At 41.2% G+C, this 18,196-nt stretch overlaps 1 protein-coding gene across 1 annotated transcript in view; it reads left to right on the forward strand.

Moving 5' to 3' along the window:
• The window catches only part of wdr11 (WD repeat domain 11), a 142,131-nt gene that overhangs the window by 109,083 nt on the left and 14,852 nt on the right, over nucleotides 1–18,196 (forward strand). The window contains exons 23-24 of the mRNA XM_023970051.2: nucleotides 8,459–8,648; nucleotides 14,118–14,213. Of these exons, the coding sequence (XP_023825819.1) occupies nucleotides 8,459–8,648; nucleotides 14,118–14,213 (286 nt within the window). The remainder of the gene's footprint in view (nucleotides 1–8,458; nucleotides 8,649–14,117; nucleotides 14,214–18,196) is intronic.

The raw sequence follows: 18,196 nt of genomic DNA on the forward strand, positions 1-18,196 counted from the left end.
TAACCTTTGCCACCCATTCTGAAACTAACTGCAGCTCTTTGTTAAGTGTTGCGGTGATTTCACTCGCCGTAGTAGCTGACATTTTATACTGTTGAGTCATCCGCATTCATACACACTGGCTTTACTCAAGGCCAGTGGCATGACATTAGTAAAGATAGAAAAAAGTAAGGTGCCTAAACAGCTGCCCTGGGGATTTCCTGATTCTTCCTGGATTATGTTGGAGAGGCTTCCAATAAAGAACACCCTCTGTGTTCTGTTAAACAGGTAAGGAAATGGACAAAAATGAGTGGCATCTTGGGCGAACCATCTACATGATTGCAAATACCACTCAAATGGATGGCAGTTTATCAAGACCATATTGTAATCGGAACATTGCAAATGCCAAGTGTCATAAACCAAAAATCCCATAGGGGGTGAGCGCACTCCACCGTAGGATTTCATATGGGAAATGGTCACAAAGTCAGGTCTCAAGGGTGAAATTTTCTAAATCTAAATTTTTCCCCCAACATTTTTAAACATTTTTTTTTTTTTTTAACTCAATTATACGAATGTAATAACRGTATGGACATACTTTTGTCTTATTTTATTGAGTTTGTCCATAAGGCCTATGTTTTGTTCATTTGCCATATATGATCATAGGAAGTCGGCTGCCGAACCCAAAAGTCAGTGACCCATGTCCAAATTGCGTAAGAAATGTCCAAATGGCATATATATGTATTGAAAGAACCAAATCAGGATGTTATGTCCATTTGCTATATATGATCATAGGAAGTATGCTTCCAAACCCAAATGTCAGTGAACCATGTCCAAGTGGCATATATACTGACCAAATGATATATAGCACTGTTACGCCCTGAATCAACCAAGAAGGAAGTCAGAATTTCTTGTTGGTGTTGATTCAGCATGTCCATTTCATATTGGGGAGTCCTTATGGATATATATTGGCAATGGACACTGTCAACTTGCAGAAGGGCATGTTCACACTGACAATATAGCGTATGTGTAATGGACACTGTCCAATCGCTCGTTGGTGTTGATTTCCATTTGGTGATGGTAAGTCCCTCATTAAATACATTGGAAATCCATTTGCAATATAAAATGTACAATGCCAATATATTATACTGCCATCAAGTCAGCCATCAGTCAATAAGATATCATACTGACACCAAACTCACTTTGTCCTTTTAGAAGCCAACTATAACGTATTTCAGAGCCGGCCCACAATTCATAGCGCCTTCTGTTAAAACCATAMAAAAACCTTCAAAAACATAGTTACATTCGAGCTGCGGGTCCAGTTCTGYCATAGTTACATTCGGAGCCCGAGCAACGACCTTAATTAGTGCTGAAAATCCACTTATTTCGGGGGTTGCTACGGGGTCCATGAACGAGCTATCAGCCAGAAACGTGTAGGGTCAGTCTCTATGGGCCGAGGCGGTTTCAATGCACCTAGTCTTGTGATTCTGGGACTTTTCTAAATGTCGTCATTTTCGCGATGTTAAAAATGAATTGAATACATTGCAAATGGACGAGGCTGTTTCTCGGCCTGAGGACCTTCTAGAGCCACATAGCTCACCGTGCACTACCGACTTAAGCCCTAGAACAGGTTTATAAAGTTTCAGAGTTCTAGGTCTAACGGTTCTTTGATGGTTCGAATGCAGGTATCTATTGCAGGCTCTGTGTGTCTGTAAGCCCCACACTGTCACTCCATCCTGGGTGGGTGTGTGTGTGTGACCTTTTTAACCCTTCGAAACAGCCATATGACCCCAATTTAAGGTGCTTCCGGTTGTCACAGGAAGCTGAAAGTAAACATATCCTTTTACATAATCCTGAGTTTCAAGTCTTTACGTTAAGAACTGACTGATTTATAGAGGGTTGAATGCAGTTTTTCACTAACTGTAGTTTGTGAAATCAATAGTTTGTGAAATCAACACAGGTAATCCTCATAGTGGCCTGATGGATTGTCATTGAAGACAGTTTGATATGGCAATCATAATCCACATAGGCACCAGGTTGAAGTTAGGGGAGCAGGCAATGTATTCCTGTGGGGAGAGATGTCAATGTAAACTGTTAGAAGAAAACACCATGTTTTCACTGTTAAGGGTTAATTCCACACAGTCAAGGTTAGGCTTGCACAGATCGAGAGGACCTTAGGAATGATCCTGTGGTTGAATTAGCCTTAATGGTTCTGCCACTGTCACCAAAAAGCACCTCAATTATAGGTCAGGCTTCATTTTGGGCCTACTTTTTTGCACGCTCGCTGCGGTCAGACCGAGCGAGCTACGGTCAAGTGGGGCATCTCCTTGAACTCGGCATGGCCTAGAGACTAGGCTGATGCCATTTGTTTCCCTTTCTGTGATGGTTTAAGCCTGCACATTTCTGGATTTCAGCTGTATTTGATGGTAAAGTTCATACTTCCCCTTTAGGATATTTTATTTTATTTATTTCACCTTTATTTAACCAGGTAGGCAAGTTGAGAACAAGTTCTCATTTACAATTGCGACCTGGCCAAGATAAAGCAAAGCAGTTCGACACATACAACAACACAGAGTTACACATGGAGTAAAACAAACATACAGTCAATTAATACAGTAGAAAAATAAGTCTAATACAATGTGAGCAAGTGAGGTGAGATGGGAGGTAAAGGCCAAAAAAAAGGCCATGGTGGCGAAGAAATACAATAGTACAAGTAAAACACTGGAATGGTAGATTGCAGTGGAAGAATGTGCAAAGTAGAGAGAAATAATGTGGTGCAAAGGAGCAAAATAAATAAATACAGTAGGGGATGAGGTAGTTGTTTGGGCTAAATTATAGATGGGCTATGTACAGGTGCAGTAATCTGTGAGCCGCTCTGACAGCTGGCTTAAAGCTAGTGAGGGAGATAAGTGTTTCCAGTTTCAGAGATTTTTGTAGTTCGTTCCAGTCATTGGCAGCAGAGAACTGGAAGGTGAGGCGGCCAAAGGAAGAATTCGTTTTGGGGGTGACCAGAGAGATATACCTGCTGGAGCGCGTGCTACAGGTGGGTGCTGCTATGGTCACCAGCGAGCTGAGATAAAGGGGGACTTTACCTAGCAGGGTCTTGTAGATGACCTGTAGCCAGTGGGTTTGGCGACGAGTATGAAGCGAGGGCCAGTCAACGAGAGCGTACAGGTCGCAGTGGTGGGTAGTATATGGGGCTTTGGTGACAAAACGGATGGCACTGTGATAGACTGCATCCAATTTATTGAGCAGGGTATTGGAGGCTATTTTGTAAATGACATCACCGAAGTCGAGGATGGTAGGATGGTCAGTTTTACAAGGGTAGTTTGGCAGCATGAGTGAAGGATGCTTTGTTGCAGAATAGGAAGCCAATTCTAGATTTAACTTTGGATTGGAGATGTTTGATGTGAGTCTGGAAGGAGAGTTTATAGTCTAACCAGACACCTAGGTATTTGTAGTTGTCCACATATTCTAAGTCAGAGCCGTCCAGAGTAGTGATGTTGGACAGGCGGGCAGGTGCAGAAAGCGATTGGTTGAATCGCATGCATTTAGTTTTACTTGTATTTAAGAGCAATTGGAGGCCACGGAAGGAGAGTTGTATGGCATTGAAGCTCGCCTGCAGGGTTGTTAACAGTGTCCAAAGAAGGGCCAGAAGTGTACAGAATGGTGTCGTCTGACTACTAGTCAGGCTTAATTTCAGGCCTACAATTTGCATGGACGCTGTGTTCAGATCGAGCGAGCTACTGTCAAGTGGGTCATCTCCTCTAGGCATGGCCTAGAGACTACGGTGATGCCATTTGCTAACACTTTTAGTGTTGATTTCAGCATGTCCGTTTTGGTGTTGTTTCATCACTGTTTAAACTGATTGGTAATGGACAATAAGTCAGCCATCAAGTAACCATCCATCAGTCAATAAGATATCATACTGATACCAAACTGATACATACTGACACCAAACCCCAATTTGTCCAACTCGTTTAGAAGCCAACTATCACATATTTCAGAGGCGGTTCTTTGATGGTTCGAACGCAGGTAACTATTGCAGGCTCTGTGTGTCTTTAAGCCCCACACTGTGTCACTCCATATTGACTGTGTGTGTGTGTGAGTACAGAAAATCACATAAATCACGTAGAGCTCCGAAACCCGCCTTAACGGATTTGCCTTAACATACCTCAACTGGATCTATAACTTTGTGGGGGAAAAACTAAAACGTTTTTAACCATCACGAAAGTACGATAGATAAATGTCTGGTTCTATTTTTCCTTACACCGTAGGTTTATGTACTTTGACGGGAAGCGGTCAAATTAGCGCTGTATTACCGTTTTCGACCTTTAATCCCACAAAATTAACTCAAAGAGCGTTGTGGCCTCGAGGCCATCTTGTTTCTGGGCTAAAAGTAGATTTTGCTACCCTTGTGTGAAATGTCCATTTGCCATATACAGCCAGCCGCCATCTGGTGTTTTTTTCCGGAACAGCAGGGACAAGTCAAAGAATTAAAAAATTTATATTGCGGAAACGATGTATCCTGGAAACTTTATTTGATGACTTCCCGGAAGACCAGGCTCTGGGGGACGACCTGAGGCCGTTAGCCTATTTTATTAACACCCGCGGACGTCTAGGAAGGGACCGTTCTTTTGCCATATGGAGATCCTCCTCAACCGTAAGGGAAATGCCACAAGCATCCCTTATGTAGGTAACTCTTTATCCACAATATATCAGGGGGTGTAAAGCCATAACACYTATGTTTTCCTATCAGCAGACTGATTGATAATGTCAAAAGCCGCATTGAATTCTAACAAAACAGCCCCCACAATCTTTTTATCAATTTCTCTCAGCCAATAATCAGTCATTTGTGTAAGTGCTGTGCTTGTTGAATGTTCTTCCATATAAGCGTACTGAAAGTCTGTTGTCAATTTGTTTACAGTAAAATAGCATTGTATCTGGTCAAACACAATTCTTTCCTAAAGTTCATTAAGGGTTTGTAACAGGCTGATTGGTCGGCTTTTTGAGCCAGTAAAGGGGGCTTTACTATTCTTGGGTAGGGGAATTACTTTTGCTTCCCTCCAGGCCTGAGGGTACACACTTTCTAGTAGGCAAATATGAGTGTCAATATCGTCCTCTATTATATTCAGTTATTTTCCATCCATGTTGTAAGACCCTGGTGGCTTGTCATAGTTGATCGACGACAACAACAATATTCACGTCTTCCACACTCATTTACGGAATTCAAAATTACAAGGCTTGTCTTTCATAATTTGATCCCTTATACTTGGATGTGTAGTGCATGTGTTTTGTAGCTGGCATGTCATGCCTAAGTTTGATAATCTTGCCAATGAAAAATTAATTGGCAATATCAGTGTGTTTTGTGATGAATGAGTGATTTGATTCAATGAATGATGGAGCTGAGTTGGACTCTTTGCCCAAAATTTCATTTAAGGTTATCCAAAGCTTTTTACTATCATTATTTATATAATATATATTTGTTTCATAGTATAGTTTATTATTTTTTATTCAGTTTAGTCACATGAGTTCTCAATTTGCAGTATGTTTTCAAATCTGTTTTGCAGTCAGACATTTTTGCCATTCCTTTTGCCTCATCCCTCTCAACCATACAATTTTTCAATTCATCAATCCACAGGGATTTAACAGTTTTTACAGTCACTTTCTTAATGGGTCCATGCTTATTAGTAACTGGAATAAGCAATTTCATACATGTGTCAAGTGCAGTGTCTGGTTGCTCCTCATTACACACCACAGACCAATATGTTAACAGCAACAACATAGGAATCACTACAAAACGTATTGTATGACCTCTTATACACTATATTAGGCCCATTCTTTGGAACTTTGGTTTTCCTAGATATAACTACTCTAATTGTGATGACTAGATCTGATGGATTTGGATAATGCTTTAAAGCAAATTTCTGTAGCATTATTAAAGATGTGATCAATACATGTTGATGATTTCATTCCTGTGCTGTTTGTAACTACCCTGGTAGGTTGACTGATAACCTGAAACAGGTTGCAGGCCCTAGTTACAGTTTGAAGCTTTCTCTTGAGTGGGCAGCCGGATGAAAGCCAGTCAATGTAAACATGCTCATGTTATTTATGTTAACATAGTGGACCTCCCAGGGCACACTGCCTCAGTGCTAACAGTATAACTCTGATTCATAGGCACATGATCACTGCATACAATAGCTGTGTGATCAGCAGAGGCATTCAGGGCAGTGAGGGGGGCATAAAATAGGTTACTTACATTGTCTTCCAACGCCCCTGGGATAATGTACATTTGCTGAACCATTATGATAAGTCATTGTCTCAACGCAGCCTTATAATGCTGTGAAAGGATCCAGGAACCAAAATTATTTGGGTGGATCCCATCCTCCTTATAAAACGAGCTTTGTTTTTAGAAGGTATCAAAATTGTCAGTAAATGTTTCACCCACAGACCTTTTAATAGTCACGTAGCCAGTTATGGAGGGCTAAAAGTTTGCTGTAACATTCAATGCCATGATTTAGGGAAGGCAGAGGGTAGATATTATGGGGCGCTTGTTGGTGTCAGAGACCCAATCAGTTATTCAGAATCGATCTTCAGCTGTTCTGAGCTGCCCTTCATAATAGACTACATTTCCTGATACAGGTTTAAAATGTTGGGGAGCAACTTACTGATGTCCTGTACTCATGCTCCTGGATAGCGCTAAGTTTTTGCTCCAGGGACTGAGACATTTCTCACCATTGAACTGCCTAATACAACGGCCAGAGAAGGGGATGGAGAAATCCTACCCCCTCACACAATTCGCGGAACCTTTCACAACCCCACGAGAAGCAGGGTAGCAGGTAGATCAGGCACCAGGGCGGTGAAGCTATTCCTCATGTCAATCTGCTCCGAACCTCTCGCAGACACTCCAGTCCTCTTATTAGCATGCCAACTGCCTTCGGTTTCCACGACTTGTGACATGGGACCAGTGCTGGAACAATCCTCTTGCTGTTCTCCGTCTACTCCACTACAGGGTTGAGGAGGAAAAGCTGATGGYGGTGACTTCTTTGGCAGGCAAGTTCAAAATAGCACATGCCTTTCGGATAGGGACAGGTGACAAGGTGGGGATACATCCATTAAGACCGAGCGGTGTCCAGCCACAGGATTTGAGAATGAGAAAACACAAATTGGAATTTTCCCGATAAGTTTGCGCAGAATTGAAATTAGCCATCTCATTCCTGTAATCCTCCGCAAGCAAGCAATTGCCGCAATTGGAACTCCGGATTGTCAATATTTAATCATATACGTCCCCCCACATTTGAATGTGGACCTGATCACTGACAATTATACCCATCCAGAAATAGTTATGTTGTCCTACCGTCTTTAGTTACATCACAAATTATTAACAAATTCGACAGGATTGTTCTTTAAATACACACAGACCATTCCAAATGTTTGAAATACAGAAATACTGTTTAATTATTCAACCTTTTGATGTTACCGTACTGCAACGTCTCTCTCTGTGGTAACAAAGGGATTTAACTTCCATTTCTYAGAGTGGGGGGAGAGAGTTTTCCTGCAGGTATTTATGACCATCATAAAACTGGAGAGAGGGTGGCGCCTATGATCCTCCCCCCAAGGGCATGTCGTGACACAGCTTTAATGTATATGCCCTGATATCATCAGGTATATCCTTGTTTAAATTAATAGCCTACGACATTGGTGTCATATTGGCTGAAATAGGATGGCAGGGAGATTTGAATTTAACATTGAGCTACAACCGTTAGTGCCAAGTCAGGAGATCTAGCTTTGTCTAAACTTAACTTTACACCCTCAAGCTTACATAAACCTGAAGAAACAATCTGCTCTGAACTATGATTAATGTTTTTGTAACCCATTTTGACRGTTCTAATCCCACCAAGCCCGAGAATCCCCAAGGACTCTCCTTTTCAGAAGAAGAATGCACATTAAGGTGTCTTTTCTTCCGATGTTCAGAAGGTTCTTACACTCACATTAAACTTTACAATCGTGGTTTGATGTTCTTGTACCCATTTGCTAGTGAAGGGGGGTAGCCTAGCAACGGTTAGATATTGCACTGTGAAAATGTTTAAAAAGCATTTTGCAGAAAGATGGAGATGAACGACGAATTGATGTGGGGATGGTTTCATGCAGAACTGGTCATGTGGTGCGGTCATTAGTGGTTGATCCATTATTGCTATCACAGCGAACGTTTCAAAACCAAGTGCAATCAGGGTCTTCATTAGGACACACTGTACCAGAACGTTTTGCAAACAAAAACGAGCGTTTTTTTATTGGAGCCCGAGGTAGTGCATCCCTGTTTCGGCCGATTTTTGTCGGGCACACCCTAGCAAAAAAAAAAAATGTGCAATGTAAAACAAATCAAGGGGTTCCTTAATGGACACGCACAGGTAATCCTTTCCTGTTTCAGTTCGTTTTATTTCGTTTGGTGCKTAATGAACACTGGCCTGGTTGTGTCCCAATGCAGGCTGTTTGGGGACGAGTCGGACCTGCAGTTCTGGACGGTGGCGGCCCACTACCTCCAGTCGTTCGCCCAGGCTCGCCACCTCAGTGTGCCCGTCCCCGAGGGCCAGACCCCAGCCGAGGGGACCCAGGCCACCCCACAGGGCCACCTGGACATCTACCACGACACCCTGTGTGAGAGCTTCTACTTCCAGGTGAGCGAAAGAATGGACAAATGGACGTTAGGACGTTTTTTTATTAGGCAGTGTGCCTTGTCTAACACACTGGAAGCTGGTTGAGGGAGAAATTGGAGAACAGGCTCATTGAAGGCTGGAATGAAATTAATGCGGATACCATTCCATTCCAGCCATTGCAATCGGCCCGTCCTCCAATTTTTAAAGTGACACCAGCATCCACTGGTCTAACAAATCAATGTGTTGTCTCTAGAAGGGATTTATTCCAGTTAACGTCCAAGGAGGTGGGCATCAGTGTTTGAGAGTAAGTGGGTATATACCATTACATTTGTCAAACTGTCAACACCACAGGTTGTATTGGCCCCAGACCACATAGTAATTCCTCTAGTAGACAGTCCCCTGTGACCTCAGCCATTCTGCTGTGTCAGCAGTTTTGACAGGGCAACACACACAGTCACACAAACCGCCGACTGCCCTCCCTCTTTGGGCCCTTGTTTGTGGTGTGCTCTGTCATTGGCAGTATCCCTTTGCCTTTGCAGAGGAGATGGGGAAGGAGTGAAAAAATAGGAGTGTAGGGCYGAGGAGAAAAGAAACTGAATAGTTGGACGGAGAAGAGAAGAGGGCCTTGAGAAACAATCCAGCAAGGCTGGTGGATTTTTTTCAACCTTAATAATTGATTGTATCCTCTATGTTTATCCCAAATTGCACCCTATTCCCTTTATAATGTACTACTTTTGTACCAGAGCTGTATGGGACCTAGTCAAATTTAGTGCACTGGCACTATATAGGGAATTAGCTGCCATTTTGGACACAGGAGGGTTAGGATTCAAGAGGTGTGCTAAATCGGTGTTCATTGATTGGCCTGTCTCTGTTATGTCTATCGCGTGACTMGTTGGCATGGCAACCACGTGACAACCAGACTCAGCTGTGATCCATCCGCTTGTCAGTTGCCAAGGTGATGGAGAATACTTTTTAATCAGAGATGGTGCATTTGGGCCTTCATGAGCGTCACGTTCTTCTGTCGGTCGGTCTAATGGAGATTTCGAGCAACATACTTTTTTTAGGGCCRGGAAAATATCAATCTTGGATTGTACACTAAACAAAAATATAAAAGCAACATGTAAAGTGTAGGCCCCATGTTTCATGAGACCAAATAAAAGATCCCAGAAATGTTACATCTGCARACAAAAAATGTATTTCTCTCAAATGTTGTGCACACATCTGTTTACATCCCTGTAAATGAGCATTTCTCCTTTGCCAAGATAATCCATCCACCTGACAGGTGTGGCATATTAAGAAGCTGATTAAATAGCATGATTAAATGGCATGTGCACACTGATGCACCTTGTGCTGGGGACAATAAAAGGCAGCTCTAAAATGTGCAGTTTTGTCACACAACACAATGCCACAGATGTCTGAAGATTTGAGGGAGCGTGTAATTGGCATGCTGACTGCAGGGATGTCCACCAGAGCGGTTGCCAGAGAATTTAAGGTTAATTTCTCTACCATAAGCRGTCGTTTTGTTTCGTTTTCWAACGTCATTTTGGATAATTTGGCAATACGTCGAACTGGCCTCACAACCGCAGACCACGTGTATGGTGTCGTGTGGGCYAGCGTTTTGCTGATGTCAACGTTGTGAACAGAGTGCCAAGTGGTGGCGGGGAAGTTATGGTATGGGCAGTCTTAAGCTATGGACAACGAACACAATTGCATTTTATTGATGACAATTTGAATGGACAGAAAGAACAGTTTCACTAGAATAATCACTTCAATGCTTAACAATAGCATAACAATAGGATCTAGGATCAGGACCCCCACAATGTTATTCCTTGTTATCTAAAAGGCAAAACTGATCCTAGATCGGCACTCCTACTCTGAGACACTTCAGCTACATGCCCATTGCCCACCAATATCAACATGAAGAAAAATGATCTGCAATATTAGATAAGATGTGATAAGCTTTCAGTCAAAAATACATTTGTCAGACTATTCCAAAATCACCATAACATGAGCCTAATGAGAGTACACTGACAGTCTATGCCTATGGAAGGCCTTTGAACATACTGAACAATAAGACAAATATTGTTCTTTGTATGTGGTTTTATGTCCAAAGCAGGTGGTTGACACAGAATTAATCACTGAATTGAATAAAAGCTCTAGTTACATTTGACATTTTAGTCATTTAGCAGATGCTTTTATCCAGGGCATCACAATCGTATCAAGTACATTTTCCCTCAAAAAGTAAAGACAGACATGTGTAACTAGCTCCCCAGCGTTGAAGTAAAACTGCCAAAGAATACTCGCAAGCAGTGGAGGCCGGTGAGAGGAGCCATAAGACGACGGGCCCACCGCATTGGCCGGAACAAACAGAACGGTACCAAACATGGAAACCACGTTTGACAGTTCACTCCACTCCAACCACCACAATGAGCCCGCTCTCCCACAGGTCCGCCCCACCAGCCTCCACCGCCCGCAACATCCAAAAGAAGAAGAAGATTGAATATCTATTATCCTACTTCTCCCTTTTATAATGAAATTGGGCCGCCTCCTATGGAAACACCCTTCAGTGCTAGCCACACTCCACCATCTCCACGTTTTTCGAAGTGATTGAGTATGCATATAAGACTTACCACACTCCATTGTCTTCACTAAATTGAAAGTAATAGAGTGTAGATATAACACCAAACAAACCTCCATCGACTTCACTCATTTTAAAACAGTCACGTCACGACAGTCCATTATCATTAATGTGATGACTGCTATTCATCGAATAATTACCTACTATGTTTATTACTCGATTAAATTAATCATGTAACAATTAACTCATTAGGAATTTGGGGCACCATGGGAAAAGTTTGTTTAATGAGTTACCATTTCCCGAATTAACTCAAGAATATATAGATATCACACCAGTCATCAATTAATAATTTCCTCATATCAGTCTCATTCTGAACTCCGTTAATCTGCACAAACGTCTCACTGATCATTCCGTACCACACAAATTGATAAGGCACGTTGACGCAGATGAGCAGGGACCCTGGGCATCTTTCTTTTGGTTTTTTCAGAGTCAGTAGAAAGGACTCTTTAGTATCCTAAGTTTTCATAACTGTGACCTTAATTGCCTACCGACTGTAAACTGTTAGTGTCTTAACGACCGTTCCACAGGTGCGTGTTCATTAATTGTTTATGGTTAATTGAACAAGCATTGGAAACAGTGTTTAAAACCTTTATAAGGAAGATCTGTGAAGTCATTTGGATTTGACGAATTATCTTTGAGAGACAGGGTCCTGAAAAGGGGACTTATTATTTTTTTACGCGTTGAAGGTTGGTGTATCTCTGTTGGGCCCAGGCCTTCGTGGGCCAGGTTCAGTGATATGTGGTGATAAGGGTTCGACAGAGGCCTTGTTCTTTCTCCTTTGTTCTTGGGTGTAAGTCTCTGATTGTCCACAAGATGTCATATTGTCCTTCTTAGTTGTCTGTTTACTTGCACTCGTTCTGGAAGAGTGGTCTCCTGAGGACAGCTAATCAGCCGTGTCGATGATCCCAGAGTGGTGATAAAAGCCGTGTAGACAAACAATGATTTGAAGAGAAGAACCGTATGGTCCTGCTGAAATTGACCTTCTTAGATACAGTACTCAGTACTCAACTGTATCATTGATTGTTATGAGGTTCCTTTGTCTTCTTCAAACTCGTGTTGCATTTCGGGGTCGTGACTAATTGTAGACCTCAGCTGCAGCTTGTGGCCCTTCTAGTCTGATATGTAAATTCTTAACTAAAATGCTTTATACCCTCGGGTAGCAAGGGGGTGTTTACGTCTTGCTGACACGCTCTCTGGGTTCCCTGGGGTGTAGCTAGTTAAGAGGCAAGGTATCACAATTTACTATGATCTCGTTAGAGAAATAAAATCACAATCTTATCGTCACAAAACATTCTCTTCATCCTGGATATTTTCCACACAATGCAAAGCATGTAAACATGACATACACCGTATGAAAATTCTTCAAGTTACAATGTTTTCGTTATAACGTCTTCATGCAACTTTTAATGACATCCCAAAATAGACGTTAATTTTCCATATTCCATCTCTCATCAGTCCCAATATTCGGGTTTTGAAATATGTTGTACCAGTATCCATGGTTTGATGTTGAAGTTCTTGGGCGGTAAACTCTTCTGTAACAGAGACATTCCATTTGCCCAAATTAGGCCTCAAAAGGAATCGTCTGCTGCCCATGGGTTACGATCGAAGTGCCATAAACCTCCCCCCACATTCATCCCTCTCTCCCTCTGCGGGAGAGAGAGAGCTCTGTACAGCTGATCCACTGTAACCTGATCCTTTGGATCATCACAGGAGAGTCATGGCAGGACTTTGGTCAGAACATGTTAAAACAGAACCCCCCTGAACTTAGACAATAAGCAAAGGTCAACTTCAAGTAACAAGACACTTTTCAATCTCTGTCAAAATTCAGTCTCTTAGTTCAGGCTCGCTTCAACAGGCTCAGCTCGCCTCCACACTTTTGCTCTCTTCTTTAGCTTTAGCAGGTTAACTAAGATGGTGTAGCAGATGGGGAAGATGATGATGGCACCAAAACAGCCTCTCTTCCTCTGTCCATCTTCAACTGTTGCACCAACATGTTCTGAACACTACATTTACCTGCAGTGAACATGTGTGTTTAGCACTATCCCCTTAGTTGTCATAGAGAACTTTGGTATTTCATTTGTTTTTATTTAACCTTTATTTAACTAGGTAATGGGTGGTACACAGCACTTCTTCTGCCCAGTATCTTCTCCTCAGTCCTCTTATAATACTCTGATTAGCTCTTGTGTTTTGGAAAATCCATCGGGTCTATCCACTAGACAATGTAATTCTAGATTTTATTACTTTTCTTCTTTGCTCTGAAAACACTTTCATGCATTTGTCTGGGGTTCCATCAATTATCCTGCGGTGAACATTAAATGCAATCATTGTGATGGGTTGGTGCGGAATATAAATGTCTGGTGAAGCGTGGCAGTGCAATAGAATAACGATTCTTGAACATTTAAACAACAATGTAATGACATGTTCTGCTCTTTACCTCGTCTCAATCCCTTTACCTTCTTACTCTCCATCTCCTTTCTCTTCTTCACCATCTCTACTCACGTAATGATCTCATGAACAATCTCACCAGGCCAAAACAAATATTATATTTCGGGAATATAAGAGGTTGGTCGATAAATATGTAGATGACAATTGTGATTGCCACTCGTACCACGTGACTTGAGGATTGCGTTTGCTATGTTTTGTTTGTGACGTAATTGAATGTACCTTTACTATATGTGTGTAACTATAACTTTAGTAACTGTTGATGGCTGCCATCTTGAAACAGGTCTCTCTTGTGAAATAATAGATTTTTATTTCAATGATACGAATCTGGATAAGTAAAGGTTAAATAATAATCTCTCCATCTCTTCACCTCTTTCTCTCTCAATCTCGCTCTCTGTGTGTTGTAACAGAGGTTCCAGTTGGAGCGAGTCCATCTACAGGAGGTGAAGAGGTCCAGTTATGAACACACCAAGAAGTGTGCTGACCAGCTCCTCCTGCTGGGACAGGTCAGTACTACTGTCTTTACACTACTGTATGGGCTTCTGTAGAAGTTGTCATATGCACGCACACACACACACACACACACACGTGTGTGTGCACACACACAAATACAATATACTGTATTCTTTATTTCAGACTAAATCTCTATTTTGTACACAAACACTTTTACACACACACACACACCCCTGAGCACACCTGCAGAAGTAATAAGGTTTTCTTTCATACGAATATTACTCTCTTTCACACACACAATATTTACAACGCACACACTGTTCTTTTCTGCTCCTTCCKTCGCTCCCTCTTTCTCTCACCCCCTCTTTCCCAGCCGCCACTCTGAGTGTAGCCTGATGAACAGGGATGAGTGTTGTTGCTCTCTTTCCCTCCAACACACCTGTCAGTGGAGGATGAAGACGRGCCAATAGGGCTGTTAAGGTGACCGTATTACAGCCACACCGGCAGTCACCAGTTATGACCGCAGTCAAATTCTACGTGACCGCTGAGTTACGGTAACAAGGCTACTCCAAAACTGCGCTCTGTATGAATGCCACCACTCCTACCACTGATGGTCATTAGTAGCCTACCAAACTTGCTAAAGTACCTCAAGTTGCTAATGGCCTTGTTCTCTGCGCTCTATTGTCCCTCTAATCACTCTGACATCAATGCAAATATAATCAAAAATCTAGTCAAACACTTCATGCCATTGGAACACATTTTGGAATGTGAGGCTGATATTTGGCTGCTTGATAAGCTGAAACAGGTTGGTAACGTCTGAGGTTGGAGCGAAAACCTTCAGGAGGGTTAGCTCTCAAGGAACAGGGTTGGAGAAATTCATTCAGTTTCAGCAGTATATCACATGTCGCGCAGCGAGAGCCAGCTCCTAAAATAGCTTATTGATGCGTGGAATGAAATGTGTTCTTATAAGCGCAACATTTCTATACACTATATCAAATAAAATGTGATTTGATTTGTAATTTATACAGTAATGTTGGGTATTGTCAACAGTAAAATACAGTTACAAAGCAGTTTTACTACTGATTACAGTAAATTATGGTACATTTTTGTGGCTGATAGAAGTATTGAATTTCTAATGGTACTGTAATTCCACCCCACAGAATACAGTACCGTATCTTTGGAGTGCCAAAAACCTTTTCACCACTAGTGGGCGCATGGTATTGTTGTTTCTGTCGTATTAACATATTTTGATGCATGCCTTGTAAGAGGCTATATTTGTTGCACCTGTGAGAGKTAATTTTTTTTAATGTATTTTTTATTTAACTAGGCAAGTCAGTTAAGAACAAATTCTTATTTACAATGACTAGGAACAGTGGGTTAACTGCCATGTTCAGGGGCATAACGACAGCTCGGGGATTCGATCTAGCAACCTTTCGGTTACTGGCCGAACGCTCTAACCACTAGGCTACCTGCCGCCCCGTACCAATTTGACTCCTTTGTGCTTATAATGCCCCATCAATTTAAAATGTACAGTTCCTTCAGAAAGTATTCATACCCATTGACTTATTTCACATTTTGTTGTGTTAAATTCAAAATGTATAAAATATTTTTTTCACCCATGTACACAATACCCTATAATGACAAAGTGAAAACATGTATTATAATTTTTTTGAAAATGTATTGAAAATGAAATGCGGAAATATTTCTTCTGCATTTCAAACCCAGAGTCAATACTTTGTAGAAGCACCTATGGCAGCAATTACAGCTGTGAGTCTTTCTGMGTAAGTCTCTAAGAGCTTTCTGCACCTGGATTGTGCAACATGCTCCTTATTCTTTTCAATATTATTCAAGCTCTGTCATTGGTTGTTGATCATCGCTAGACAGACATTTCCAGGTATTGCCGTAGATTTTAAATTTAAGTCAAAACTGTAACTCGGATACTCAGGAACATTCCGTTTCTTCTTGGTAAGCAAGGATTTGGCCTTGCGTTTTAGGTTATTGTCCTGCTGAAAGGTGAATTAATCTCCCAGTGTCTGGTGGAAAGCAGACTGAACCAGTTTTTCTTCAAGGATTTTGCCTGTCCTTAGCTCTATTCCATAKWTTTTTTTATCCTGAAAAACTCATCAGTCCATAATGATTACAAGCATACCCGCATTGGAAAACCTCCCTGGTCTTTGTGGTTGAATCTGTGTTTGAAATTCAGTGCTCAACTGAGGGACCTTATAGATAATTGTGTGTGTGGGGTACAGAGATGAGGTAGTCATTCAAAAATCCTGTTAACATTGTTATTGCACACCGAAGTGAGTCCATGCAWTTTATTTTGTGACTTGTTAAGCACATTTTTACTCCTGAACTTATTTAGATTTTCCATAAGAGGGGTTGAATACTTATTGACTCAAGACATTTAAGCTTTACATTTTTTATGAATTTGTAAAAAATAAAAAAATGTTTAAACAACTCCACTTTACATTATGGGGTGTTATTGTGTGTAGACCAGTGACTCAACATCTCAATTTAATCCATGTTTAATTCAGGCTTTAACGCAACAGAATGTGGAACAAGTCAAGGGGTACCAATACTTTTCTGAAGGCACTGTATAGGGTARAGATTGGAGTGGCAGCAAGTCTTAAACCTTAAATTGTTGAGCGTTTTGCCATGTTTTTTTGGTCTGTAGTCACCGCCAGTTTTGGAAGCCTTTGTTAAGGCCTCTAGAAATGCAAYTGAAATAAAACACCAGCAATTAATATGCTGTAATGTGTAAACACTTGCTTTTACCAATCCCTTGTAATTACAGTAAAATACTGTGAAATACAAACATCTCCCCTCAATTAATTTKATTCATCCATTCATTCTGATTACGGTAGCATTTGTTTTTACAGTATAATACAGTCGATTTTACGGTATTGTACTGTGTACAGTACTTGCGTTYATACCATTTTTATATTACAGTAGGTGAAGGCCTATTGTAATATGAAATACCGAATTTTACATGCCACTGTAAGGTACTGTCAAATTCATGGCAACCTCTTTACAGTGTAGGCTTTGCATTTCTTTATGGCCTCTATTAAAAAGAGCAGMATCCCAGATTTCTATTGCTAGGCTACTATATTTATTTCTCAACTCCTAATATTAAGCACAGTGCTTCGCAATAAAACTGGAGTAGCCTACCTGGCTTTAATGAAAATGAATGATTCACAAACCCCCATCCAATCGCTATTTAAGTGTTAATGGATGATGTTTTTTTTTCCTTCCCCTGTTCTGACAGGTGCATGATAATGAGTCATTCTAAATTGAAAATCGAAACTAATTTCACACATTATCACTCGTGAATGAGAGACTGATGCCCAGCATGTGCAGTCTACTAAGGCAAGAAACCGAACGCATGCATTTTTCCTCTGACTTTTTAAAATGATCAATAGTCGCATCATGCAGCCCATAGTGTACAGTAGTGCCTTCAGAAAGTATTCACACCCCTTGACCTTTTACACATTTTGTTGTGTTACATTGTTACAGCCTGAGATTAAATTGAAATGTTTTGATGCTGGCTTTTCAGTAATACTATGAATGCAGACTGTAGTTCAGATGGGGCCTGGTCAACCGTGGGGGCAATAGCATACACAACACTATCATCGGAATTCAAGTGCACGTTAAAAAAAWATTACAGACAAGCTGATATTGTTAATGTTAACAGTGAAAATTACAGGACCCAGAATCAACCCCCGCGGGACACCTTTCGTAATATCCAGTAAACCTGATTTAACATCAGTACATAAACAGTGCATTCGGGAAAGTATTCAGACCCCTTGACTTTTTCCATGTTGCAGCCTAATTCTAAAATGGTTCCACACYTAGKCTACAAGCCACTGATGCAGACCTTTGGAACATCTACATTTTACTTCATAGTCTAATAAATGAATGTAGTATAGCCTACACCTTCACAATAAAACCATAATATATTTTAGACAGGTCTAAAGAAACATGATATGAAGGAAATGTAGTCTATTTCAGAAGAACAGAATAGCATACTCTGAGTTGT

This window comes from Salvelinus sp. IW2-2015, linkage group LG25, assembly GCF_002910315.2.
Source record: "Salvelinus sp. IW2-2015 linkage group LG25, ASM291031v2, whole genome shotgun sequence".
In the NCBI taxonomy this organism is placed as follows: Eukaryota; Metazoa; Chordata; class Actinopteri; order Salmoniformes; family Salmonidae; genus Salvelinus; species Salvelinus sp. IW2-2015.